The 25,786-nt window shown below is 56.6% G+C and overlaps 3 protein-coding genes and 2 long non-coding RNA genes across 11 annotated transcripts in view; 2 read left to right on the forward strand and 3 right to left on the reverse strand.

Moving 5' to 3' along the window:
- Window positions 1-1,438: 1,438 nt before the first annotated feature.
- On the reverse strand, window positions 1,439-7,290 carry TRIM65 (tripartite motif containing 65). Of its 2 annotated transcripts, XM_030827023.1 has the most exons (6): window positions 6,799-7,290; window positions 4,561-4,656; window positions 4,073-4,306; window positions 3,817-3,991; window positions 3,620-3,685; window positions 1,439-3,154 (listed from the first exon to the last, which is right to left on the reverse strand). In XM_030827023.1, exons 1-6 carry the CDS (start codon window positions 7,222-7,224, stop codon window positions 2,586-2,588), a joined length of 1,566 nt encoding a protein of 521 aa, XP_030682883.1. In that variant the 5' UTR covers window positions 7,225-7,290; the 3' UTR covers window positions 1,439-2,585. The 2 variants fall into 2 exon arrangements, with proteins under 2 accessions (XP_030682883.1, XP_030682884.1); XM_030827024.1 differs by lacking the exon at window positions 3,620-3,685.
- LOC115838230 lies at window positions 7,106-8,881 on the forward strand. Its single transcript, XR_004033252.1, has 3 exons — window positions 7,106-7,192; window positions 8,591-8,712; window positions 8,847-8,881. It is a non-coding gene; the product is annotated as an uncharacterized LOC115838230 (long non-coding RNA).
- A 65-nt stretch (window positions 8,882-8,946) lies between these two features.
- MRPL38 (mitochondrial ribosomal protein L38) lies at window positions 8,947-15,488 on the reverse strand. The gene is made up of 9 exons (XM_012512501.2): window positions 15,119-15,488; window positions 14,848-15,027; window positions 12,327-12,461; window positions 12,024-12,232; window positions 11,513-11,585; window positions 11,294-11,339; window positions 9,817-9,975; window positions 9,461-9,597; window positions 8,947-9,288 (listed from the first exon to the last, which is right to left on the reverse strand). Exons 1-9 carry the CDS (start codon window positions 15,183-15,185, stop codon window positions 9,152-9,154), a joined length of 1,143 nt encoding a protein of 380 aa, XP_012367955.2. The 5' UTR covers window positions 15,186-15,488; the 3' UTR covers window positions 8,947-9,151.
- Window positions 9,513-11,038, forward strand: LOC115838229. 2 transcript variants are annotated; one of them, XR_004033250.1, is made up of 2 exons: window positions 9,513-9,667; window positions 10,105-11,038. It is a non-coding gene; the product is annotated as an uncharacterized LOC115838229 (long non-coding RNA). The 2 variants fall into 2 exon arrangements; XR_004033251.1 differs by having other exon boundaries at window positions 10,110-11,038.
- Window positions 15,489-19,881: 4,393 nt separating the features above from the next.
- FBF1 (Fas binding factor 1) overlaps window positions 19,882-25,786 on the reverse strand; it is a 31,471-nt gene continuing 25,566 nt past the window's right edge. For all 5 annotated transcript variants that reach the window (XM_030827026.1, XM_030827029.1, XM_030827025.1 and 2 more), the window contains exons 20-26: window positions 25,283-25,405; window positions 25,013-25,198; window positions 24,388-24,564; window positions 24,179-24,316; window positions 23,968-24,085; window positions 22,483-22,598; window positions 19,882-21,098 (exon numbers count right to left, since the gene is read on the reverse strand). In XM_030827026.1, coding sequence (XP_030682886.1) covers window positions 21,015-21,098; window positions 22,483-22,598; window positions 23,968-24,085; window positions 24,179-24,316; window positions 24,388-24,564; window positions 25,013-25,198; window positions 25,283-25,405 — 942 coding nt within the window. In that variant the 3' untranslated portion in view covers window positions 19,882-21,014. The remainder of the gene's footprint in view (window positions 21,099-22,482; window positions 22,599-23,967; window positions 24,086-24,178; window positions 24,317-24,387; window positions 24,565-25,012; window positions 25,199-25,282; window positions 25,406-25,786) is intronic.

The raw sequence follows: 25,786 nt of genomic DNA on the forward strand, positions 1-25,786 counted from the left end.
GGGGGCCACTCTTCCTCTCTCTGCCCCTTTCAGAGCGCAGCTTAGCCCGTTGGGCGCTTCTGCTGCAGCCTTGGATTAGGAGGGACTATGAGGTGGGAACAGCAATGACAGCCATCTGGCCAGGCCAATACATCCTGCCTGGCTGGGCTTTCAGCTCCCACGGTTGCCCCTAGCTGGTCAGCAAGGTCCTGCCTGCCTCCTGGCTGTGGGGCTGCACGTCAGATTCCCTTCCCATGCCTGGGGAGCTCCCACCTGAGGATCTTGCTGGAAAGTCCTTGCCTCACTTTGGCTGTGCCAATCCAAGGCCCTGCCCTGCTCTTGAACAAACAGCCACAGGCTAGGAGCAGGGCCACAAGATGGAGGCTGCAATGGTGGCAGTGATCGGGGTGGGGTTGTCGTGGGAGGTTTTCTTTTTTTTTTACAAACATAATAAACGTTATATATATTAGGGGGTATGTATATTACATGTATTATCCTTTTAAAAAGTTTTATTGTGAAATATTTATCCATGCGTACATATAACATAGATGTCCAATTTTTCAAGTTACAAAAAGCAGACAGCCCTCCCTTTTTTTTTTTTTTGAGACGGAGTCTCACTCTGTCACCCAGGCTGTAGTGCAGTGGCACAATCTCAGCTCACTGCAACCTCACCTCCCGGGTTCAAGCGATTCTCCTGCCTCAGCCCCCCCAGTAGCTGGGATTACAGGCGCACGCCACCATGCCCGGCTAATTTTTGTATTTTTAGTAGAGATGGGGTTTCACCATGTTGGCCAGGCTGGTGGTGAACTCCTGACCTTGTGATCCACCCGCCTCAGCCTCCCAAAGTGCTGGGATTACAAGCGTGAGCCACCGCATCTGGCCAAAAGCAGACACCCTTGGAACCACCTCCCAGAACAAGAAGTGGAACATTTCAAGTAAAAAAAATTACACCTGCTCTATGACCCAGCAACCCCACTTCCGGAAATACAAGCAAAATCATGCCCAGGGGTCTTCGTGGCAGCTTGCTCTGCAATGGCAAACACCACACCAAACCAGGAGGAGCTAGCCTGTGCCGGCACCTGCACACACGGCTGCCCCAAAGTCCCACACCCAGGGGTGGGATGCTGGAGACAAAGGTCCCGCCAGTGTCATGCGCTGCTTAGTGACAGGGTTGAGGGGCCTTAATCGGCTTGACCCAAGGTGGCCTCACTGTGGTCTTTTGTATAAAAAAATCTTTTTTTTTTTTTTTTTTTTGAGACGGAGTCTCGCTCTGTTGCCCAGGCTGGAGTGCAGTGGCGCGATCTCGGCTCACTGCAAGCTCCGCCTCCCGGGTTCACGCCATTCTCCTGCCTCAGCCTCTCCGAGTAGCTGGGACTACAGGCGCCCGCCACCGCGCCCGGCTAATTTTTTGTATTTTTTTTAGTAGAGACGGGGTTTCACCGTGGTCTCGATCTCCTGACCTCGTGATTCGCCCGCCTCGGCCTCCCAAAGTGCTGGGATTACAAGCGTGAGCCACCGTGCCCGGCCTAAAAAAATCTTCAAGTGCTCATTGTTCCCTGAGTGACTCACTTGAGGTAACAACCTACATACATGACCATAAACGTGGCCAAGCATCCTGCTCAGAAATATTCATTATAAGCCAGGCATGGTGGCGCACACCTGTAATCCCAGCTACTCAGGAGGCTGAGGTAGGAGAATCCCATGAGCCCATGACAGCACCCCTGCACACCAGCCTGGGTGACAGAGGGAGACCCTGTCTCAAAAAAAACACATCGATCTTTGTATAGCTAAAAAGAAAGCAATTTAAATGTCCAATAATGGATAAATAAACTTGATAGTCATTAGAAGGACTACAGCAATCAGTGAAAATATTCAATCATGTGAAAAATGCTTATGTTAAGTCAAGAAACTTCAGAAAACACTGTAATCTCAGCTACTCTGGAGGCTGAGGTGGGAGGATCCTTTGAGCTCAGGGGCTCGAGGCTGCAGTGAGGCATGATTGTGCCACTGTACTCCAGCCTGAGTGACAGAGCAAGACCATCTCCTAAAAAAACAAAAATGTTGAAATGCAGAAAACAAAATTGTTTGTAGAATACAATTATACGGACGCACAAAATAAAAAGACTACAAGACAGGACGGACGTCTATCCAAATGTTATAAAAAATTAAAGAGAGCTGCAGGCGGGGAGGAGGGAGGAGTCTGTCTCCCCCGGGGCTACTCTGGCTCGCCGCCCCTCTCTCACTGCTCCTTTGGCCCTTATCTCCAGAGGCAAGCTCAGGTGGATCTGAATTTTGTCACACACGCTGTCCTGTAAGCCCAGAAGTCCCCTGGGCACTGCTCTTGCCTTCCAGGCCCAGGCAGTACCTAGAACTGGGTTCTGTTTGGGGCAAGGGCATCCCATTTATCCCCCTCCTAGACTGCGTCCCCTTCAAAAAGGCTGCAACAGTGAACTCTGCGTTTATGCTCACCTCCCCCAACCTCCAATCTCTTTCTGAGTTAACAGAGAGGCCAACAGCTGGTCTTCCAGTCCCCAAGCTGGAGCTGGGCAGCTCTTGGGCACACAGGCATGGTGGCAGCTATGCCAGGGCTCCATCCCATGCCTTCTTCAGCTGAGCACCTCTTCCTGGGGCCCCGGAGGGAACACAGCCCCTGGCTGATGGCACAGGGTCAGGGTCCTACCCTCGAGGAGCCAGAAGACGGGGGTGAGGGGCTGGTTGAAGAGGGCATGGAAGGTGTACAGGGGCTGGGTCCGGGGCTCCAGGCTGTAGAAGGTGAGGCAGCCTGCGGCCAGGTCCAAATCCATGCCCAGGAGCCGCCCTGACACCCCTGGGAGGCGCTGGGCCTCCCCGTTGTGCCAGGCCTGGAGGCTGTCCTCCTGGACGCAGAGCCCCCAGGAGCAGGGTCCCCGGCCAATGTTGTCTGTGTGGGGCCCCAGCCTGCACCGTGGCAGTTGCGGGTAGGAGACGCCCAGCGTCACCGAGTGGTCTGACGCGCACACCTCCCAGTAGTGGTGCCCGGCCTGGAAGCTCTGGGCACATTGCACCTGCCAGAGCTCGAAGCTGCCGGGCCCGCCTGGGCCCTGGGACTGACGGCAATGCTTCACCTGCTGGTCCTGGCGGGACAGATAGAAGTGACGGTTGGCGGTGACTGGATCAAAGGTCAGATTGCGATAATCTGTTGGGGAAAGGAGGACAGCAGTGGGCTAGGGGAAGACAGCACAACCAGATCTCCATTTATCCGCTGCTAAACCTCCACCAGGCACGCTGAACATCGGCCGTCACCATAGCACTTAATCCTCGCCACGACCTCGCAGGTGGAATCCTCTATCAGCCCGGTTCACAGCTGAGAAAACTGGGGCTCCAAGAGCCATTAACTCAGTATTAAGTGGAAGAATTGCAGGTCTGTGCCCCAGACTCCGTCCTTCAACGCACACTGGCTGCGTCTGCTTCAGGGTGGATGTGCACGAGGTGTGCAGGGGGTGGGACCAGGCTCAGATGTCCTGGCAGGACAGTCACAACACGTGCCCCCCTCACTCACATGTGCATAAACATGCGTGCATACACACGTGCTCACAGCACACACAGGCACTTCCTTGCACACGCACACACAGGCGCACACATACAGGAACGGCCTCCTTACTCTGCCAGAGTTTCCTCCTCAGTGGACAAACTGTGCTTGGGACCGGTGCCAGGGGACCTGGGGCCTCTAGGGGGCAAAGCAGTGTTAGGGGAATGGTTGGAGAGGTCATGATGTGTAGGCCCTGACCTGCCTCCACCCCCCAGCGGGAGGGGCAGCTGGGCCCAGGACAGCAGGGGGAGGCCTGGGGTCAGTCTTACCCACGGGGCCTAAGTCCACAGGCTTCGCTGGTGCCCCGGGGTGGCTCCCCTCTTCCAAGAGGAGGCCACACAGCCGGCTTAGCAACTGCTTCAGGTCACCCAGCTGTTGGTCTTCATCCCACTGCAGAGGGGTCAGTGGCCCAAGAGGCCCTGGGGGCTGGAGGAGCTGTGATTCCTGAGCCCCAGGGAGAACAAGTAAGCCTGGGCCTGAGGGGCAGGGAAGCATGTCCCCCACCTGTGCCCTGAGCCCTCGCACCTGCAGGAGGGTCTGCTCATCCACCTGCTGCAGGAGCTCCCGGATCCTGCAGCCATGGCGAGCCACAGCCTCCAAGTGGCCCCGCAGCTGCTGCTCCTTGTCTCGAGCCTGTGCCAGCGCCTGTGTCTTGGCCACCTCGATGCGCCTCAGTGCTGCCGTGTGCTGCATTTCCAGGGCCTGTAGCAGGCTGCAGAACTTGCTGGAGACCCAGGAGGCCAAGATGCAGGCCGAGTTCTGGGTGGGAACAGGAGGGCCTTCAGGGTGGCCAGGGCCCTGTGCCATACCAAGGCAGGCTAGGGCCAGGGCTGCCCACTGGGCTGAGGGTCAGGATGTGGGGAGGCAGGGTCCCGGGAACCTCCCCAGGACCCCTGTGCCCAGCTCCCTGCTCAGCCCCACTCCCTGCTGCCCAGTGTTCCAGGGACCAGCTGGTGGCTGCCCCCAGGATGCAATGTGAGGCCATGGTGGGCAGGCAGGCACAGGCCTCGTACCTGGATCTGGCTGCTTTGCTTCTGCAGCTCTAGTAGCTGGCCTTCGGCCTGGGCGGCCTGCTGCTGGGTAACTTCCAGGCTGGCTCTCAGCTGGGCCTGTGGTGCCCGCTCATGGGACAAGCAACAAGAGGTCAGGATTGGCTGTGATGTCCTTTCTCAGACAACCAACCATGCCTGCAGACACCAGGCAGCCCCTCCCCATGCCACCCCAGGCCAGCCTCTAGAGCACCGGCCTCACTCTAACCCAGGGAGAGTTGGGGCCGTGCCTCGGGGGGTCCGGACAAAGTCCTTCCTACTCTGCAGCAGGGTGGTGCCTGAGCAGAGCGGAAGCCTTGCGCTCAGGACCCAACTTCCATTCCCATTTCTACCTCTTGCATGCTGAGCAAGCTGAGGCAAAGCACCTGCCTTCTCTGGGCCTAACCCCCCACCCATCAATACAGGAAAGCGATAATGCTGGCTCAGGAGGCCTCGCAGGGAGGACCCCAAACATCAAAGCTGTTGGTCCCTGTCTCACTGCAGAGGGGTCAGTGGCCCCGGAGGCCCTGGGGCTTGAGAAGCTGACTGCAGGGACCACCCAAAGCACCAAAGCTGTCTGACAAGTGGGCAGTTACTTGCTGGATAAACTAGATTCTTCTGGGGAATCCGGCCAGTCCCTGGCCCTAGCTTTGAGCCTGAGGAGGGAGGAAGGAACCCCTATTCGGTTGTGCTCCCTGAGTCCCTTGGGAATCAAAACACCGTGCTCTCACGAGAGCGGGACGAACCACGCAGGTCCCAGGGGCTCCATTCCCAGCACCTGGTCAAAAGCTTCACCACCTTGTTTCTGCTCCTCCCACAATGCACTGAGATGGGGACCATTACTATCCCCACATCACAGAGGAGGAAACGGGCTCAGAGAAGTTGATAATTTGGTCAAAGTCCTCAGATCTTCCTAAGGCCAGAGTTCCTCCAGGCCCCCGGCCTCCAGCATTTAACATAGGAACCCAGGAGGCAGGAGGCCAGGCTCTCCCAGGGCACCCGACCCTCCCCCAGGGACAGGCACCCCCATGTCCCTTTCTCTCTCTCTTGCAAAATCCTGGCTCCCCTGGTGCTACTGGCTGCCACTGTCACTCCCTCCCTCCACATGGCCCTCATCTACCGGCCTCCAACTCAAACTTCCATGCCTAGCTCGGTGTTCCGCACCCGCCCGTGAGCAGTACATCTCGTCTCAACCTTCTCGGTGGCTTCAGCAGCTACAAGGAACGTCCCAGAACACTCTGGAGCCCTTTTCCCTTCATCTCATCTCAGCCGCTCCTGTGAACTCACCCTGGCCCTGTCACCAGCTCTAAAATCTCCATTCTAGGCATCCATTCTTCCTTCTCTGACCACTGCCTTTGTGCCCTCTCCTGTTCCAGCCACCTGTATCAGTCCTCCCACCTCACCGACCACCAGCAGTGCACACCCCCATCCCTCCTTGCCCATCAGGCCTCCTGGCCACCCCTTCCTTTCCTGTCCCATCTAGCGTCCCTGCGCCATCCTCCACCCACGCCTTAGCCCCAGCCCTCCTCTGTCCCCGAATGATTCCACCTCCTGTCTTCACTGCTGAAATGCGTTTTGTCAAGGGCACGGACCACCTCCACACTACCGATGCTGAAGGTCATTTCTGTCCTCGTACTGAGCCTCTGATCAGCATGGGCACCCTGCTCGCTCTCTTCCTGGCACCCGTCTCCAGGCGCCACACAAGGCTGCTGTTCCCCCGACCTTCCCCATCTCCCTGGGAGCTCCAGCTTGGAACCTTCTCTCCCTCCTAGCGCTAATGACTCCCAGCTCTCGACTTCCAGCTCCCCGCCCCTGAGCTTTGGAGCTCACTGCAAGCTCCGCCTCCCTGGTTGACGCCATTCTCCTGCCTCAGCCACCCGAGTAGCTGGGACTACAGGCGCCCGCCACCAGGCCTGGCTAATTTTTTGTATTTTTAGTAGAGACAGGGTTTCACCGTGTTAGCCAGGATGGTCTCGATCTCCTGACCTCGTGATCCGCCCACCTCGGCCTCTCAAAGTGCTGGGATTACAGGCGTGAGCCACTGCGCCTGGCAGACCCACGGTTTTTATAATCAACTCCCAGGTTGGGCGAAGCCCCTTCCAGCTGAGGCTCCCCGCCCCCGCCGGGTGCCCGGAGAGAGCAGGGCGAGGCCCGCAGGAGTCACCCGGCGGTGGCCAGGCTGCGGTGGGTCCGGCCCCCTCCCGCTCCCGGCGGACGCGTCACCTCGCGCTTGAGACGCTCGGCGTCCAGCAGCGCCCGCTCGTGGAGGCGACACTCGCGCACGGTGCACACGCTGCACACGCAGCGGCCCTCGGTCCGGCAGAAGAGCTCCAGCGGCCGCCCGTGGCGGGGGCAGCGCGCGGCAGGGCCAGGGCCGCGGCCGGGGCCGGGGCCGGGGTCGGGGTCGGGATCCCGGGCGGGCCCGGAGCGCACCACCTCCAGCACGCCGCTGAGGGCTACGTTGCGGCGCAGCTCGGCGCCGTCGGGAAAGGGCTCCCGGCACTCGGGGCACGCCTTTCCGCAGCGGTCCCACCAGTCCCGGATGCAGGCCCCGCAGAAGTTGTGGCCGCAGGGCAGCGTCACTGGGTCCTGGTACAGTCCCAGGCAGATGGCGCAGGTCAGCTTCTCCTCCAGTAACTGCGCGGCCATGGCCCGGCGGCGGCGGGAGCCAGGCGGGCCCCGGGCTTCTTAAAGGGACCGTGGGCCTCGCGCGCTGAGGGCGCCTGGGCGTGGCTAACGCGGGGCGGGGCGAGGCGAGGTCCCCGCCCGGGAAGGCGGAGGGGCGAGGCGGGCCCTTCTCTGACACCTTCGACGAGCGACCGACGCAGGGGCCGAGGCCACCCCTGCCCACCTCGGCCTGGCCCACTCGAAGGCTCCGCGTTCCTGCCTTCTGCACCTCCCTCCCTCTAGGCTCCGCGCCACCCCGGCTGAGAGCTAGGTTCGGCTCTCTCGGGTCCCAGCCTGGCGGGTCCGTCCCACCCCCCTGGGCCTTCAGCCCAGGTCCTGGAAACCAGAGGCTGGAAAACCCCGCCAGGCTTCCGGGCTTCTGACCACGGGCCACGCGAAACCTCTTCTGGACTCATCTGTCAATCGCCTAACAGCCTAGACCCCCCCCCCCACACACACACACACCAATTCCCCAGGGCTTGGCGATGAAACGAAAGTCAGTGCACGTGGGCGGGCGGGCTCCCTGCAGACCCGAGCACTGCTGCACTTTTTCCTGGAGCTGGGTTTCGGACACTTGCCAGACTGGGGTGTCTCCCTTCTCTGGGCTACACGTAATTTTGGTTCTTTTAAAGTAAACAGCGAGATGGAAATGTCTGGTCACCAAGAGAAAGGGACCAGTTAACTGGTATTTTTCAAATGGCCCTTGAATGAGTACACAAACCAGCTTTCATCTGCAATCAGCATCCCCTCTCCCTGCTGCCCTCTGCTGGGGGGAGTTCCTTGCCTGGGGTCCAAGCTGATCTGCAGCCTCAGTATTTAGGGGCACTCCAGCATTTCCCCTGCAGCTGAGCAGGCAAGGCGGCTCTGGGGCCTAGCGCCCGCATCCCTAGCAGTGTGTATCAGGCCAGAGGGAACCCCAGGACAGTAAGGCCTTTCTAACCGACCTGGGCTGATGTTGAGGCGGCAGGAGCTCTCACTGCTGCAGCAAGCACTGCGTCCTCTGTGCGGCCATAGGCGAAGTTTCTTTCTGGACAAAATGCACGGATCTACCCTCCACCTACTAGTTAGCCAGACTTCTGCTTTTGGTAAGGGAGAAACAAAACACCTAACTATCCAGCCGCGAGGCTCCATGGGCTTTCTGACCCTGAGCAGGTCTCTTGAGACACGCTGTTGCCTACCTAATGTGGCTTCTCCTCCCAAGCATGGGGTGGGGGCTGGAGCCTGCACAAAGGGTCAGTGCTTGGGCCGGCACTCTCTCTCCAGGGGCCGGTGGGACCGTCTGGCGCACAGAGCCAGTGCTCAATAAATGCTCCCTCCTGAGCCCAGCTGCTCTGCTCCACTTTTTCAGAGCTGGGTTTCAGGAACCTGCTGGATTGGGATGTCTCCCTTCCCGGGGCCACACCTGTTTTTGGCCCACTGCCTGCTTTTGCTTCAGATCCCAGGGCCCCGGATACCCTCAGAAGGACGGAGGTGAGGACACACTTAGTGGGGTGGGAGGCAGCCCCTTTCCCACACATGAAGCTCCATCGGGGTCCTCTGGCCCTGGAGCACCGACCCAGGCCAGCTATGGCAGAAATCCCTTTTTTTTTTTTTCTTAAATACAGGCAGGGTCTCATCATGTTACCGGCTGGTCTTGAACTCTGGGCTCCAGCGATCCTCCCTCCTCAGCCTCCCAGTGTTGGAATTACAGGCGTGAGCCACCAAGCCTGGCAAGAAATCATCTTTATTCACATTCCCCACCCCACCACCTGAGAGTCCCTTTCACTCCAAGCCCTGGGCCTGATGGGAGGGGGCCAATGAGGGGCTGCCTAAGGCAGGGCCCAGACCCCATAGCGTGGGCCTCTGGAGCTGTGTCTTTACTCTTGCTGCCAATCAATCCCATGCTCTGAAGTGCACACACTCTGGCTCCTTAGTAGATGCCATAGGTGGGCTCATGGCTGTCCCTGTACCGGTCCAGGTAGCGCAGGGGCTGCCGGTGGGGGAAGCGCTTCTGCTTGGGGTGGTAAGGGGGCGGCCGCACAAACTCAAACACCGGCTCCTGCATGTCTGCAAGAAGAGTGAGGGGCACAGGGGTGGTCTGCTGGCCTGCGCCCCCTCAGGCTGAGGCGTGCCCCCCAGGGACCTGCCGCAGCTTTCCCCTAACAAAGCTTCTCCCTGGCAGGGCAGGCGAGGCCTGGGAGCTCAGGCCCACCCAGTGCCCTAGCCCCATGGCCCTTACCCAGAAGCTGGTGGAAGATGTAGGTGACAGAGTCATCCCAGCGGCACTGGAAGAAGGACAAGCCGGCTGGAGTCATGGCTTCTTGGTGTTTCTTGTAGAAATCAAAAGTGCGGAAGGTCCGCTGGGCCAGCTGATAGCTGAGAAGATGGAGAGTGTGTGAGAGTGGGGAGTGGGGCACCAAAGCCCCTCACCCCTCCACCCCAACAGGTAACCCTGAGAGGCCCCTGGGAGTCTGCTAGCACCCTATCCTGCTCTTCTGCCAGTCTCAAGGCTGAGATCAAGAGAGAACTGAGCAAGAGTGACCGTTCCAGGGGAGCTGGCCTGAGGCCGGGTTATGTGTGGGTGGTGTAGATTACCAGGGTGAGGGGCGTGCGTCCTCGGAGAAGTCAATCGGCTGATCCTGCTTGAAGAGCAGGAAGGCAAGACGGTGGATGCCGGAGCCTCGGGCAGGGAAGGGGGGGAGGTAGGGACACGTCACCTGTCCTTCAGCCACCCGGTTACCCGGGATGTTGGTTCTGGGAGGAGGAAAGTCCCCATTAATTACCACTCCAGGGAGGCAGCAGGAGTGTCCCCTCAGCTCCATGCACACCCTAGAGGCTGACATGACTCCCTGGGAGGACAGCTCTAAGCGCTCTCTCTCCTAGGACAGAGGAGGCAGCCAAGCTCTGTGAACGCCTGGACATACTGCAAACATGGGAAGTGGGCTGGAGGAGCTCCTAGTGGGGGACGGAGCTCCAGAAAGCATCAACTTGACAGCAAGGCCATGCAGCCTGCTTCCAGGCCCCGGGAGCCAGGGGGTCAGCCACAGTCACTGAGGCTAGAAACCATGCCACTTTTGGCTGCTTTTCCCTCTGCATCTTGAAGTCTCCAGGACCTTCTCAGGGAGTCTGTGCCCAGCCTGGCACAGGGGCGGCGAACGCCTCAGGCATAACTCCCCAGAGGGTCCTGCCGCACAGGCTGGTAACTACAGTTGAATAAAAATGACAGAAACCAGCCTGCCAGTCCCTGTCCCCAGTTAACCGCAAGGCTCAAAGTTGGGGTCACTGGCCTGACCTCTGCCCCCTGGCCTGGTGTTCAGAGCCAAAAGCTACCAAGATAGAAGGCAGCCCAGTCTGGGCCCAGGGAAGGAGCACCCAGTGGTTCAAGGAGCACCTGGGAGACGCCACAGCTGCCAGGCCTCTCCCGCTCCTTCTCCCATGTGACTGTCACAGTCCACCTTACGTTGAATAAGGCACGTGGTGCCATTATCCCAGTTCTACAGGTGAAGAAATGAGTTTAGAGAGACGAAGGGGCCAGGCATGGTGGCTCACACTTGTAATCCTAGCACTTTGGGAGGCAGAGGCGGGCAGATCACTTGAGCTCAGGAGACCAGCCTGGGCAACATGGTGAAACCCTGTCTCTATAAAAAAATACAAAAATTAGCTGGGTGTAGTGGTTTGCACCTGTAGTCCCAGCTACTCAGGAGACTGAGGTGGGAGAAGCACCTGAGCCCAGGAGTTAGCGGCTGCAATTAGCCATGACTGCACCACTGTACTCCAGCCTGGGGGACAGAGTGAGACCCTGTCTCAAAAAAAAAAAGAAAAGATGAGGTTTGTGGGGACTGACCGAGGCCTACTGCAAACTTTGTCTCCTGTAGCTGTCTTCAAGTAGACACGTGGATCCCAGGGCCCCTAACACCCTCAAGAGGCAGAGGCGGGAGTCACCTCCTGAGGCGGGAGGTGAATTCAAGGTCCCATGGGTAGTCCATGGAACTCAGGAGCAGCTCAGTCCAGGCTCCTAGGTCCTCCTCCCGCCTGGGCAGTACCCCTCTACCCCCGGTACTCTGGTACTCACAGCAGCCAGTGGAGGTACTCAGCATCCGGCTCCAGCAGGTGCCCATCTGCACAAAAAGACACCTGCTGACCACGGCCCGGCTGACCACGGCCCTGCTGCCCCCTCCCTTGTTAGGAGCCAGTGCTGGAGATCTCCACCTGGCCCCTCCCCCAGCCCCCCAGGGCCCTGGCTCGTGGGAGGTGAGAGAGGCAGAAGGCCTGGTGAGCCCCAGATACCCACCCAGGCTAGTGAGTAGCAACGTCCACAAGGAGCCCTCTTCTGCCTCATAGGTCACCTCTGGCGCTTGGGCAGCCTGGCAGGGAGAGTAGGAAGCTGTTAGCCCTACCAGGGACAGACCAGCTGTTGCAGGGAGCCTTGGAGAAAGGGGGTGCCCACTCTGACCCAAACACCCTTGACAGCCCCTGGCACAGGCAGGCAGGCAAACGGATGCGTAGAGAAGGAGCCCTGCAGAGTTGCCTGTCCAGGCAACAACCACAAAAAAGAACATGTGCCAAGGCCTGGCCAGGAGGGCACACCACAGACAGCAGGCCGGTCACAGGAATGTGCTAAGACAAAGCCTTTTTTTCCTTCTTTTTTGTTCTATTTTCTTTGAAATTGTCATGGTGTTGTCTTCCAGGAAATCAAAGAGACAGAGAACAAAATTCCAAACCCAGGAGTGTCTTGTGACACTGAGATGGGATGTGTCTGTGTTTGCACAGGGCAGGGAGGAGGGGCACAAGTGAGCAGTTACCTCGGTTGGAGTCACCTCATTGCCACAGTACACGGGCATCAGGTCGTCCTCACCCACAGCGTAGGCCACGTGCAGGGGAACTCGGGGCACAAAGGTGGCACCGTGGAACAGGTCTCGGTAGAGGCCGTAATACTCAGCCAGACGCTGCTTGTGGTAGGGGCCACAGGTCCTCTCCCACTCGGCCCGCACAGCATCCAGTGGGACACTGGCTAGACAGGAATAAGGCCAGTTGGGATACGGGCGGGGGCAGGGACACACCCTGTACCCCAACTCTGGGACGGCCCCTCCCCTGAGAAGGCTTACCTGTGCGGAGGCGGGCAGCCTGCTCCTCTTCCACGTTGGCCCGAAGCTCCCGGATGGCCTGTTTCCGTTCTAGTAGCTGTTGGGTCCGGGAGACTTTGGGTGGAGGCAGCCCAATATCAATCTTCTCTTTGGTATCTGGAGAGGGAAGATGTGTTAGAAAAAGGGGGTCACGGCTCACTGCAGCCTTAACCTCCCTGACTCAGTCTCCTGAGTAGCTGGGGCTACAAGTGTACACCATCTCATCTGGCTAATTTTTGCATTTTTTGTAGAGACGGGGTTTTCCCACATTGCCCAGGCTGGTATGGAACTCTTGGGCTCAAGTGATCTGCCCGCCTCGGCCTCCCACAGTGTTGGGATTACAGGCGTGAGCCACTACGCCCAGCCATAGTAGCTAATTTAAAAAATCTTTCTGAGAGATGGGATCTCATTATGTTGCTCAGGCTGGTCTCAAACTCCTGGTCTCAAGTGATCCTCCTGCCTCAGCCTCCTAAGTAGCTGGGATTATAGGCGCAAGCCACTGCACCCAGTGAGGTGGCGGGCACATCTTCTTAAACTGCCTGTCCCTACCTAGTCCTCTCATTCTGTGCTTCAAGCTCTGCTGCTCAAGCTTTCCCCGTGATTCACAGAATTAAAACATACTGTGCAGTCTACTTCCCAGACCTGAACAGGATGTAATTGGGAAGCAAATCAGATACAACTTGAGGTTGTGTTTTTCTTTGAGACAGAATCTCGCTCTGTCGCCCAGGTGGAGTGCAGTGGCGTGATCTCGGCTCACTGCAACCTCTGCCTCCCGGGTTCAAGCAATTCTCCTGTCTCAGCCTTCTGAGTAGCTGAGATTACAGGTGCCTGCCACCATGCCCGACTAATTCTTTTTGTATTTTTAGTAGAGACAGGGTTTCACCATGTTGGCCAGGCTGGAGGTTGTGTTTTTCTGATCCATAAACCAGGTCACAGTTTTGTCTAGGTCATGGGAAATTGAAGTCAATGGTCCTTCCAATTATAGTTGAGATCACTTCCAAGCCTGTTCACAGGTGGCTATGAATACCCAGCTGTCCTGGGTAGAGTGAATGACTGATGCTAGAAGGACTTACAGAAGTGCTTCTCGGCCAGGTGCCGTGGCTCACGCCTGTAATCCCAACACTTTGGGAGGCTGAGGCAGGGGGATCACTTGAGGTCAGGAGCTTCAGACCAGCTTGGGCAACATGGTGAAACCCCATCTCTACTAAAAATACAAAAATTAGCTGGGCGTTGTGGCGCATGCCTGTACTGTCAGCTACTTTGGAGGCTGAGGCAGGAAAACCGCTTGAAACCAGGAGGCAGAGGTTGCAGTGAGCCATTGCACCACTGCACTCCAGCCTGGGCAACAGAGCGAGCCTCCGCCTTAAAACAAAACAACAAAACAAAATAATAATAACGAAAACATACTGAGCCCTCATCAGAGATAGCATTAGGCAAAAATGCCAATGAATTGCCTCTTTTAATCCTCACAGCAATTTTGTAGCAAAGACAATTATTTTACAGTTGAAACAAGCTCAAGGACATTATTCCTGAGAGGCTGAGCTGGGATTTAAATCGGGCTATTTAGATTCCACGCTTGTGCCTTTAACCACCACAAAACTGCCTCTATAAATGCTAAAAAAAAAAAAAAAGAAAAGAAAAAAAAGAAAAGCATATACTTCATAAACTGTAAGTTCCTTAAAGGTTGGGGTCTTTTTTTTTTTTTTTGAGACGGAGTTTCGCTCTTGTTGCCCAGGCTGGAGTGCAATGGTGCGATCTCGGCTCACCGCAACCTCTGCCTCCTGGGTTGGAGCGATTCTCCTGCCTCAGCCTCCCGAGTAGCTGGGATTACAGGTATGCGCCACCACGCCCAGTTAATTTTGTATTTTTAGTAGACACGGGGTTTCTCCATGTTGGTCAGGCTGGTCTCGAACTCCCGACCTCAGGTGATCCGCCCGCCTCGGCCTCCCAAAGTGCTGGGATTACAGGCGTGAGCCACCGCGCCCGGCCAGGTTGAATTCTTTTTTGAGTCACCCTGCCCAGGACTTTAATTTCATTCAGCAAAGTACTGCACACGTACATCCCTGCACTGTTCAGGTGCAAGGATCCAATGGAGGGCAAAACAAGCAGGATCTCTGTCAACAGGGGGCTTACAATCTGGGAAGAGGTAGCGCACAGTCAGAATGCAGTGTGGCCAGAGCTGCCTACAGAGTATTTTAGGCGCACAGAACGGCATCCCAGTCCGGAAGGTCAGGTGGTCAAGATTTTAGGAGCCAATATTTTAGGAGCTGGAACTCTAATAGTAGGGGGAGCGAATTTTCCAAGAATGAGGCGCAGAAGGTGTGAAAAATCCTGGCGTGATTAAGCTGCCGAGAGTGCACACAGGTCTGCAGGCGGGACCTCCCAGCCTCCCCAGCATCCACAGGGGCGCCGGCAAGGCTCGCCCAGCGCCCGGGGAAGACGCCGGCGGGTCCCCTGAGTTCCCCGGGCGGTGGCTGCAGCCCCTGCTCCAGTCGCCCCGTACCTGTCTTCTCCCCGAAATGCTCTCGGTAGGTCCGCCACCAGTGCGGGGCCTGCGCCTCCTGCTCTGCCCGGCGCCGGTAGCGGTCGAAGCTCCGGTACTTCTCCAGCCGCTCCAGGTTGCTCAAGTCGATATCCCTGTTGGGCATCGGCCCCAGCGGGGGTGTCCGGCGGCCCAGGACGGCTGCGGGCAGAGAGAAGACGTAAGGCCAGCGCCCCAGAGCTCGGGCGACAGGCCTCCCCCCAACAGAGCTGCCCACCTCCACAACCCTCACCCGAGCTGCTGAAGCCCCGCCATCCCCGACACCCGCACAGCACGGCTCGCCAACAGGGCGCCGCCATCTTCCCTCCGGCCTGCGTCACCCCGGCCGCCACTAGGACCCGGGCACAGGTGGCCAGCGCGACGCCTGAGCGCACCGCGGCAGGCCCCGTCCAGACCCGCCCAGGCCTCGCCCCTAGGCCCGCCCCGCGGAGCAGGCCTCAGACGCCTGTCCCGGAGGCCCCTGCAACGTCTGCCTCGGGCGGAGGTGGAGGTGACCGCGTTCTGCAGACGCCCGACTCCGGAAGTGCCCATTGGACGGCGGGGCGGGGCTGAGAGCAGTCAGGTGCTCGCCCATGGCTGGCCACCAGGGGGCGGCACAGACCGGGGTCGGCCGGCGGGGCCCTCCCCGCCCAGCCCCTGGACGCGGCGTCCTGATTTCCCCAGGGGCGCAGGCCTGGTTGGGAGAAGGGGTGCGAACTCCGATTCCGGACTCGGTCTGCTTGGGTTTAAAACCCAGATTGAGGGCTGGACGCAGTGGCTCACGCCGGGAATGCCAGCACTTTGGGAGGCCAAGGCGGGGGTAGATCACGAGGTCAGGAGATGGAGACCATCCTGGCCAACACGGTGAAAACCAGTCTCTACTAAAAATACAAAAATTAGCCGGGCGTAGCATATGCCTGTAATCCCAGCTACTCGGGAGGCTGAGGGAGGAGACTCGCTTGAACCTGGGAGGCGGAGGCAGAGGCCGCAGTGAGCCGAGATCGCGCCACTGCATTCCAGCATGGGCGACAAAAGTGAAACTCTATTTCAAAAATAATAATAATAAAAATAATAAAAACCCAGACTGTGGCCGAGCGCGGTGGCTCATACCTGTAATCCCGGCATTTTGGGAGGCCGAGGGGGGCGGATCACCTGAGGTCATTAGTTTGAGACCAGCCCTACGAACATGGCGAAACCCTAAAGATACATAAATTTTTGTATCTCTACTAATGATACAAAAATTAGCCGGGCGTGGTGGCAGGCGCCTGTAATCCCAGCTACTCAGGAGGCTATGGCACAAGAATTACTTGAACCCGGGAGGCAGAAGCTGCAGTGAGACGAGATCGCGCCACCACCTCGGTGACAGAGTGAGACACCGTCTCAAAACGACCCCCCCCCAAAAAAAAATAGATCGTGACCTTGCTGTCTTCCTTGTGGTTTCCTCATTTAGGAAAAAGCAGGTTAACACTAGTGCTTACCTGACAGCTGTCAGGATGAAAAGATTACCCTCTGAAAAGTGCTCGCAGTGGTTAGTGTGTTAGCTCAACTATCTCCAACTTCTCATTATCCACACAAAGGTGGAAGTGACCTGGTTAAGATGCAGATGTGAATGTTTCTGGCAGGACTCAGGCTTGCTCTTGTGATCCAGTTCTACCATGGCAAAACTTGGTAGCCCGGGGAATCTGGGACTCTCCTCTGCCCCAGCCCTGGCCCTCCTGCCCTAAAAGGCAGGACTTTTCCATCGCACTTTGCCCCTAGGCCACGGGGCCTTTGTACACGCTGTCTCTTTTGCCTCTCACCTCCTCACTGCCCCACCTTGGCCTGGCCACCACCCAGCCCCAGGAGAGGGGTCTCTCCAGGAAGCCTGCTCTGACATCCCAGGCCAGGGCTGGTGGTGACCAGGCCAGTGGCTCTGGCACCAGTAGAAGCTTGACCCTCACAATCACTCTGAGATGGAATGAGAATGGAATGAGAGTCTCTCCATCCAGCAGGAAGTGGCCACACCTTCCACTGGTTTTCATAAACAGCAGCCGAACAGCTAAACCTTTCACAGTCATTTCTAATTCACCCAGCAGTATGCACCCGCTACGTGCTAAGTGTGGTGGGGAATACATGGGGCAGTCACACCCAGTTCTGCTCATAAGGAGTTGCTTATTCTGAAATTCCATACTGCAGTTATGCAGTACAGGAGCATAACTGGATTGTGTATATTTACATCGTGGCTGTTTTACCTTGTCCTTTTTTTTTTTTTTTTTTTTTTGAGATGGAATTTCTGTCGCCCAGGCTGGAGTGTAGGGGCACGACCTCGGCTCACTGCAACTTCCGCCTCCCAGGTTCAAGTGATTCAAGTGATTCTCCTGCCTCAGCCTCCCGAGTAGCTGGGGTTACAGGCATGCATCACCACGCCTGGCTAATTTTTTGTATTTTTAGTAGATGTGGGTTCACCATGTTGGCCAAGCTGGTCTCAAACTACTGACCTCAGGTGACCCGCCCACCTCGGCCTCCCAAAGTGCTGGGATTACAGGTGTGAGGCACCGCACCCGGCCACCTTGTCCTTTTGTTTCTGTATCATTTTCTTCAGCCTCTAAACCCACCCGCCCTACCCCACGACCCTCCCAACCCTCTCCAGATGAAGATGTATGGGGCCTTGGCAGTTGGCGTGGAAGCCGCTGGCCACCCAGGTGGCAGTGCATTTCTCCATTCTTGTCCTCTCGCTGTCCTAGAACCCTGAATGGCGCTTGCTTGGATATTAACAGTTTGAGAGAGGCTTCACATGGATTCCCACATGTACCAACTTGAAGCAAATAATGATGAATATCTTGAAACTAGAAGCAGTGGCTCTACCATTTTAAAAAAATACATGGGGTCTCACTATGTTGCCCAGGCTGGTCTTGAACTCCTGGGCTCAAGCCATCCTCCCACCTCAGCCTCCCGATAGCAGCTACAGGTGTGTACCACTGCACCAGTATTTTTTTTTTTTTTTTGAGACAGAGTCTTGCTCTGTCGCCTAGACTGGAGTGCAGTGGCCTGATTTCGGCTCACTGCAAGCTCCGCTTCCCAGGTTCACGCCATTCTCCTGCCTCAGCCTCCTGAGTAGCTGGGACTACAGGCGCTCGCCACCACACCTGGCTAATTTTTTGTATTTGTAGTAGAGACGGGGTTTCACTGTGTTAGCCAGGATGGTCTCAATCTCCTGACCTCATGATCTGCCCGCCTCGGCCTCCCAAAATGCTGGGATTACAGGCGTGAGCCACCGCGCCTGGCACCTGCACCAGTATTTTTTGCCCATTACATTCCACCAATATTTCTTTTTCTTCTTTTTTTTTTTTTTTTTAGACAAAATCTCACTCTGTCACCCAGGCTGAAGGGCAGTGACACAATCTGGGCTCACTGCAACCTCCGCCTCCCGGGTTCAAGCGATTCTCCTGCCTCAGCCTCCCAAGTAGCTGGGACTACAGGCCACGCGTCACCACACCTGGCTAATTTTTGTATTTTCAGTAGAGACAGGGTTTCACCACGTTGGCCAGGCTGGTCTCGAACTCCTGACCTCAGGTAATCCACCCACCTTGGCCTCCCAAAATGCTGGGATTACAGACATGAGCCACTGCGCCTGGCTGCAATATTTCTCTCTAAAAGGAACTGAATGAAGCACTTGGGTTATGATCTTGTTTATAATTTTGAAGGACAAAGAAAGAGCAGCAGCTACACAACACTCATTTCTGTACTCAGCCCTCTCCAGTGTCTGTGGCCTGGGAGAAGGCTGAAGGGGATAATTAGGATGCCTGCCACACCCTCATGGCGCTGACAGGAATGCTGAGCACTTACATTGAGTAAAGTGCCATTATAACTGAGCGCCTGTGGAATGCCTCTGCTTGGCTGTCCCCCCGGCACTGTATACTCATCTGTGACACCACCCAGTCACCCAAGCCAGGAACCTGGGCGTCCTCAACACGTCTTCCTTTCTGATCCTCCATGACTGGCACTAGGCCCGAGGGGCACTTTTCTGTGAGCCCTCCCTGCCATGCCCGGCAGTCTTGCCCACAGTCCCTCCCCTGCACCATTGCCAGCTGCCTTCCTACACATCCTCTGTCCCCACTCTTGTCCCCTCCGGTCTGGTCCCCACCCTGCAGACACAATGGGTTTTGTTTTGTTGTTGTTTTTTTTTTGAGACGAAGTCTTGCTCTGTCGCCTAGGCTGGAGGGCAGTGGTGCAATCTCGGCTCTCTGCAACCTGTGCCTCCCGGGTTCAAGCGATCCTCCCGCTTCAGCCTCCTAAGTAGCTGGGATTACAGGCACACGCCACCATGGCCAGCTAATTTTTTTGTATTTTTAGTAGAAACAGAGTTTCACCATGTTGGCCAGGCTGGTTTCGAACTCCTGATTTCAAGTGATCCACCCACCTTGGCCTCCCAGTGTTAGGATTACAGGCGTGAACCACCGTGCCTGGCCAATGGGTTTTCTAAAATACAAATATGGTTCAACCTTGTTTAAAATCTTCTAGTGAAGACCTGAAAATTTGCCCTCAGACAAATTTGCCCTGAAAAGTTGCACGTCTTTAACAAGATATGCAAAGCCCTCTCATTCTAACCTCTTCTCCCTACTCTGTCTTGAAGGCCATGCTGTCCCCCTGTGGGTCTCCCAGCACCGCCCTGCCCGACGTGTGTGCTTGATCACCTGCAGGTCCTGCAGGTGGCTGCCTAGATACCAGCTGCCCCTGGGCCGACGTGCCCATCCTTAGACCCCCCAGCTCTTTGCACAGGTCTGCCTCAGGACTGGTTGAGTCTCTTTTGCGGAGAATCAAATTTGAGACTTAACCAAGGCTTCCAATGGGGCATGTGATGCTTCCCTCCCCAGTGTTGGTACCAGCCCCAGAAGCGCCTGAAAAGATCTTCCTCCCACACCAGCACCTACCCGGAGTGTAGCCTGCTCCTCTGGGAGGTAGGAGAGTGGGGTGGCTGACAGCCTGGGGCTTGGGTATCGGCCAGAGCAGAACTCAAATCCAGGCGCAGCTACTTACTGTCATTTCAGGCAGGTTATTTAATCTCCCCGGGCCTCAGTTTCTGCGTGTTTGAGGCAAGGCTAATAGTACCCTTCTCCTGGCTGTGGTCCAGCTGCCAGGTGCCACTGGAGACCACAGGTACTGGAGGGGAGAGGCACGTGGCCAGAGGTGCCTGGTCTTGACCAATCTTATAGGCTGATTTTTTAATAGGAACATCTGCCTGTTCTTTGGGACTTGTCCAGCAAATAACAGGAAGCATTTTCTAAGAAATAAGTATAAACTCTGATGAGCCATGGCAAAAGCAGTTTTTTTAAGCTTAGCCAAGTGAAGCAGCAGGAGTGGAGGAGGATCAAAGAAATCTCTGCTAGTTGTGATTGATTCCTTGTCACCTCCACTGCATGCCCACTGAGCTGTGGCTTTTGGCAGGTGAGCAGCACAGAGGTGCCTTCCCTCCTTGTCCCTCCCCACACCCCACCATCGTCACAGCTCCCTCCGCTGCCAGTGGGGCACCCAGATGGGGAGGAAGCTGAGGAGGCCACTGTTCACCCAAACTGGTTGGTCCTTCAGGCAATGCTGGGAATAGGGTGGGGGCTCTGGGCAAGCCCAGGAGGAGGAGGGCCTGGCTGAGTTCCAGGAACATCTCACACCACAAGGGAGGATCTAGCTGGTGCCCTCCCTGTACCATCAGGAGGCCAGAGGGCCCTTCTCCAGCTCATCAGGGAGGGTACTGCTCTGGCCGGGAGTAGGGAAGGCTGTTTGTGGCACCCCTCAAGAAAGCTCCTGCCTCAGAAGAGGCCCAGGCCAACAGAGCCCACAACAGTCTACCTGTGGAGCAGGGGGAGCTCACAGAGCCCAGTGAGAGCTGGGGGTCCTTGCTGCCAACTCAGACCCTCAGATCCAAGCCAATGGCTTTGGGGCAGGGCAGCCAAAGCCGTGGTAAGACAGCCTACACCACAGAACCCCAGAGGCAGGGGCTGTCCCAGGCTGGCACATTTGGAAAGGATGCACTTGCACCCTGTCCACGGAGGAGCTGTCATCAGGCCTCAAGCATCTCAGAATCCTCCCCAGGCACTGCCTCCATGGAGGCAGCAGGACGAACAGGAGAGTTCTGGGGTCTGAACCCTCTGTTGGGGAATCGGTGGGGGACCCACTCAGGCTGAATGAGATGTCAAATTGTGGGACCGTTTCTTCAGGGTCTCCAGGAAGAACTGTTCATTCTCCAAGAAGTCACGGTCCTGCAAGGCAGATTTGGATGGGCAGTCACCTTCCCTGAGCTGAGAGAGAGGTGGAGCCCTGGAAACTAGCTGAGCCAGCCCTCACTGAGGCCCCTCCCAACATCGTCCCTGACTCTGCCTGGCTCTGGGAGTCAGCAGGGGCCATGAAAGAGCCCAGGTATGGAGTGAGACAGACCACAGTCTCAATCCTGGCAAGGTTACTTGTTTGCTGTGGAACTTACGAGCACATGACTTCATGTCTCTAAGCCTCAGTTCTTTGTCTGTAAACATTCCTTGTAGCCCTTCCTTGTAGGGCTGTGTGAGGGTAAAAGCTTAAAATATACACAAAGCAGGCCAGGCATAATGGCTCATGCCTGTAATCCTAGCTAATCTGCAGGCCAAGGGGGTAGGATCACTTGAGCCCAGGACTTTGAGACCAGCCTAGGCAACATCGTGAGACCCCATTTCTAAATATAAACAAATAAGTAAAATATAAACAAAGCCTTCAGCATTGAGGTTGGCACACAGGAAATGCTCCATAATGACAACTGTTATCATTATTGTTTTGGTTTGTTTAGTTTGAGACAAGTGTCTTGCTCTGTCACCGCAGCTGAAGTGCAGTGGTGTGAACACACCTGTAGCCTCAACCAACTGGGCTCAGGCAATCCTCCCACCTCAGCCTCCCAAGTAGCTGGGACTATAGATGTGCCCTACCATGACCAGCTAATTTTTAAATTTTTAATATTTTTTTTTTTGAGACAGAGTCTCGCTCTGTTGCCTGGAGTGCAGTGGCACTGTTGTGGCTAACTGCAGCCTCAACCTCCCGGGCTTAAGTGATCCTCTCACTTCAGCCTCCGGAGTAGCTGGGAGCACAGGTGTATGCCACCACGCTCAGCTATTTTTTTGTGGAGACGAGGTCTCACTATGTTGCCCAGGCTGGCCACGAACTCCTGGGCTCAAGTGATCCTCCCACCATAGCCTCCCAAAGTGCCGGGATTACAGCTGTGAGCCATGCACCCGGTCCTATTTTTTTAGTTTTTCATTTTGTAGAGACGGGGTCTCAACATATTGCCCAGGCTGGTCTCAAACTCCTGGGCTCAAGTGATCCTCCTGCTTCAACCTCCCAAAGTGTTGGGATTACAGGTGTGAGCCACTGTGCCCAGCCTGTTATCATTATTACTATAGGTTTTCATGAGGTTTAACTGAGATGACATATGCAAATTGCTTTGCACAGAACCTGGCCTAGTGGGGAGGTCTGAGCATTGGCTCACTAAGCAAACTGCAGTTTTACTCCCCAGGAGCTGGGGTCACCCCTCCCCAGGGCTACCATGTGCTCCTCCCTGCCTCTGCCCCGAGCTAGAAGGACTCGTGAACACAAGGATCCCCAAGGCCAGGAGAGACTCACCTGCTCTGCCATGTGCCTCAGCAGCACCAGCCTGGCATGGAGGTGCAAGGGGCTGGGGTCCAGGCCAGTCGGTGGCTGGCTGCACCAACGGGTGGTAGGAGCAGGAGGCATGAGGGCTGAAAAGGCCAAGGAAGAAGTCAGGGACCAAAGTGTTGGTGGAAACACCGGGCAGTCACAGCTTGTTCCTGCAGAGCTGCTCCCCCTGCCAGTGGGTGGACCCTGGCCATATACTCAGAGTGCAATGGCATTAACTCTCAGAAGCCTCTGGCAAATGCATACCTGCTCCTACCTGGCAAGACCATTTATAGGAATTTATTTCAGTGAAATAATCAGGCAAAGGTGCAAAGACATATGTAGGAAGATGTCCACTGGGTACTCTTTCTCTTTAAGACAACAAATCACTCAGCACAGAGCAGCCTCACAGTGGAAAACTGTGCTGATTGGGAACTGACTAAATGTTTAATGACTGATCTGAAAACCTGTTCCACGTGTACATTACTGAGTGAAAAAAAGTAAAGTTATCGAACAACACATACAATCCTAATTTTGTTTTTAAAAACATGTACCAGGCTGGGCGCGTTGGCTCATGCCTGTAATCCCTGCACTTTGGGAGGCCAAGGCGGGTGGATCACCTGAGGTCAGGAGTTCAAGACCAGCCTGGCCAAAATGGCAAAACCCTATCTCTGCTAAAAATACAAAATTAGCCAGGCATGGTAGCACATGCCTGTAATCTCAGCTACTTGGGAGGCTGAGGCAAGAGAATCGCGTGAACTCAGGAGGTGGAGGTTGCACTGAGCCGAGATCATGCCACTGCACTCTAGCCTGGGTGATAAGAGCGAAACTCCATCTCAAAAAAAAAAAAAGTACCAGAGTGGAACATTATGCACCAAAATGTTAAAAGTGAAAAGTGGTTCTCTCAAGACTCGGGAGTGGCGTTGAGGGTGACTTTGTTTTTTTTTTTTTAAACAGAGTCTTGCTCTGTTCCCCAGGCTGGAGTGCAGCGGCACAATCTCGGCTTACTGCAACCTCCACTTCTTGGGTTCGAGTGACTCTCCTGCCTGAGCCTCCTGAGTAGCTGGGATTACAGGCACCACGCCTGGCTAATTTTGTATTTTTAGTAGAGATAGGGTTTCATTATGTTGGCCAGGCTGGTCTTGAACTCCTGACCTCAGGTGATCCACCTGCCTCAGCCACCGAAAGTGCTGAGATTACAGGCATGAGCCACCACACCCAGCCTGATGATGACTTTTTTTATTTCCTTTTTTTTTTCCTGAGTCCAGAGTTACAAAAAGGTGACATTTTTCATAATAGTGTTCCTCTATTTCTGATTTATCTAACACACATTATTTGTGTAAAAAAGAAATAAGGCGACTGTAAAACCCAGCTGGCCGCCTTAACTGGAGCGGCTGGAGGAGGGCCTGCCCACTCCTAGCACTGCCCCTGCCCAGTCCTGAGCCGCCGGCTCTTCCTTCTGGAGCCACTCACCACTCTGGCTGGAGGCTGCAGGGTCCTGGGCCCTGGGGAACAGACCCACAAGGTTGGAGGGCAGGTCCTGTCGTGCGTGGTCCAGTTGCAGCCTCTGCTGGGCCAGACTCAGATGCTCCTGTCCCCGTTCCCCCGGAAAGAAGGACTCAGCTGTGAGGTGGGAGGCTGGGGGTGCCGGGGGCAGGGGCGCCATACACTCAGGGAGCCTTGCCTGGTGCATGTGCTGCTCCTGCTTCCGGAGCCGCTCCTGCTGTTGCTGCACCGCCTGCAACCGGGCCTGCTGCTCTGCCTGCACCTGCCGGGCCTCGCGCAATGCCCGCTCCCCCTCCTCGTACTTCTCGGAGGCCACCTGCAGGGAGGCTGCCTGGGTCAGGGCTGCCTGGGCTCAGCTGCGCCCACGCCCATGTGCCCGAGCAGCACCTTGCTCATGCTCTCCACCTCCTCGGCACGGAGCTTGACACGCAGGGCGGTGGCGTTGATCCTCTCCTTCTCCAGCCGCAGCTCCTGCCGCTCCTGCTCCAGGGCTGCTCTCTCTGCTGCCAGCTGCTTCTCCTCGGCCCGGAGCTCGCTGGCCCTGATCTTCAGCTCAGCCTGCTCCTGGAGACGGCGGAGGCCCTGCTGCATTCTCCTCCCAGGAGTTGCGCTGCGCTCTGTGCAGGACTTTAGGGTCCCCTCTGCCCACCCTGCCCCTGGGAGGGGCTGGCGGAGCCAGGGGCTTCCAGGGAGAGCCAGAGAAGCCTGGGGCCAAGCCGGAGTGTTGCCCTCACAAGCCACGTGACTGTGGCAGGCTCAACTCTGAAGTTCGGTTTTCTCATTTCTAAATGATCAAAGTCATGGGAATATGAGGATCAAATAAAATGTGTATAATGCACCTGGGACAATACGAGGAAGCTGTTAGCATGATGATGCGATTACTGTTTTAATCCCTATGCTCTTGTGACATTAGTGCTACACTCTCCTTTCCTAAGACTGGAAGCGGATATGTCCAGATGGAGGGGCGCAGGCTCCCCTGGGCCCTCCACTGTCCGCAGGCTCTGGGCCCTACCTTGGCCAGGCTGATGAGGGTGCCCTCCCGCTGGGTGTCCACCTGCAGCGCCCGCTCGGCCTCGCGCTCTGCCCGCTCCTTACTCAGCTTTTGCTGCGCGGAGAACTCCGCCCACTCGGCAGCCAGGCGCCGCCGCTCCTCCCCGCACTTGAGCATGACCGACTTCTGCTCCTCCAGCAAGGCGCTCTGGGATGTGGGGGTGAGGGCACGGGGTGAGTGTCCCTGGGCATAATGGCAGGGGCAGGGGCTGAGTGCGGTGGCTTGACTCACCTTGGCTCGCTCCAGCTCCGCCCTTTCCATGGCCATCTGCTGGGCCGTGACCTTCCTTTGCTCCTCTAGGGCGCGCTGCATGGACTCCGCCTTGGACTGCTCGGCAGTCACCCGCCAGCGTTCCTGTAGGGCCCAGGGCAGGACTGAGAGCGTGGTTCCTGCCCTGAGGATCATGCCTGGCCACTCCCTGAGAAGCTGCATGAACCCACCAGTGTCTCCCACACTATGCCACTGACCCATCCTTCCCAAAGAGGCACAAAATGAGGGGTGCCTGGGAGGCACTGCCAGGGCCCAGCCCGCACGATTCTGCCCAAGAGGAGGACCCAGCAGGTGCCCTCCCAACCCTCAGGTCTCCAACAGCACCAAGGCTAGCAGCTTGGGAGGGCCAAAGAGCAACAATATCCCTGCCATTGAATCGCCAGCTACACACACTGCCTGTCCTCACCCATCAGCCAAGCAGGCTAAACACAGGGTGGCCTAATGCTGTGCTGTGGGCCCGGCCAC

Source organism: Nomascus leucogenys, chromosome 14, assembly GCF_006542625.1.
Source record: "Nomascus leucogenys isolate Asia chromosome 14, Asia_NLE_v1, whole genome shotgun sequence".
Taxonomy (NCBI): domain Eukaryota; kingdom Metazoa; phylum Chordata; class Mammalia; order Primates; family Hylobatidae; genus Nomascus; species Nomascus leucogenys.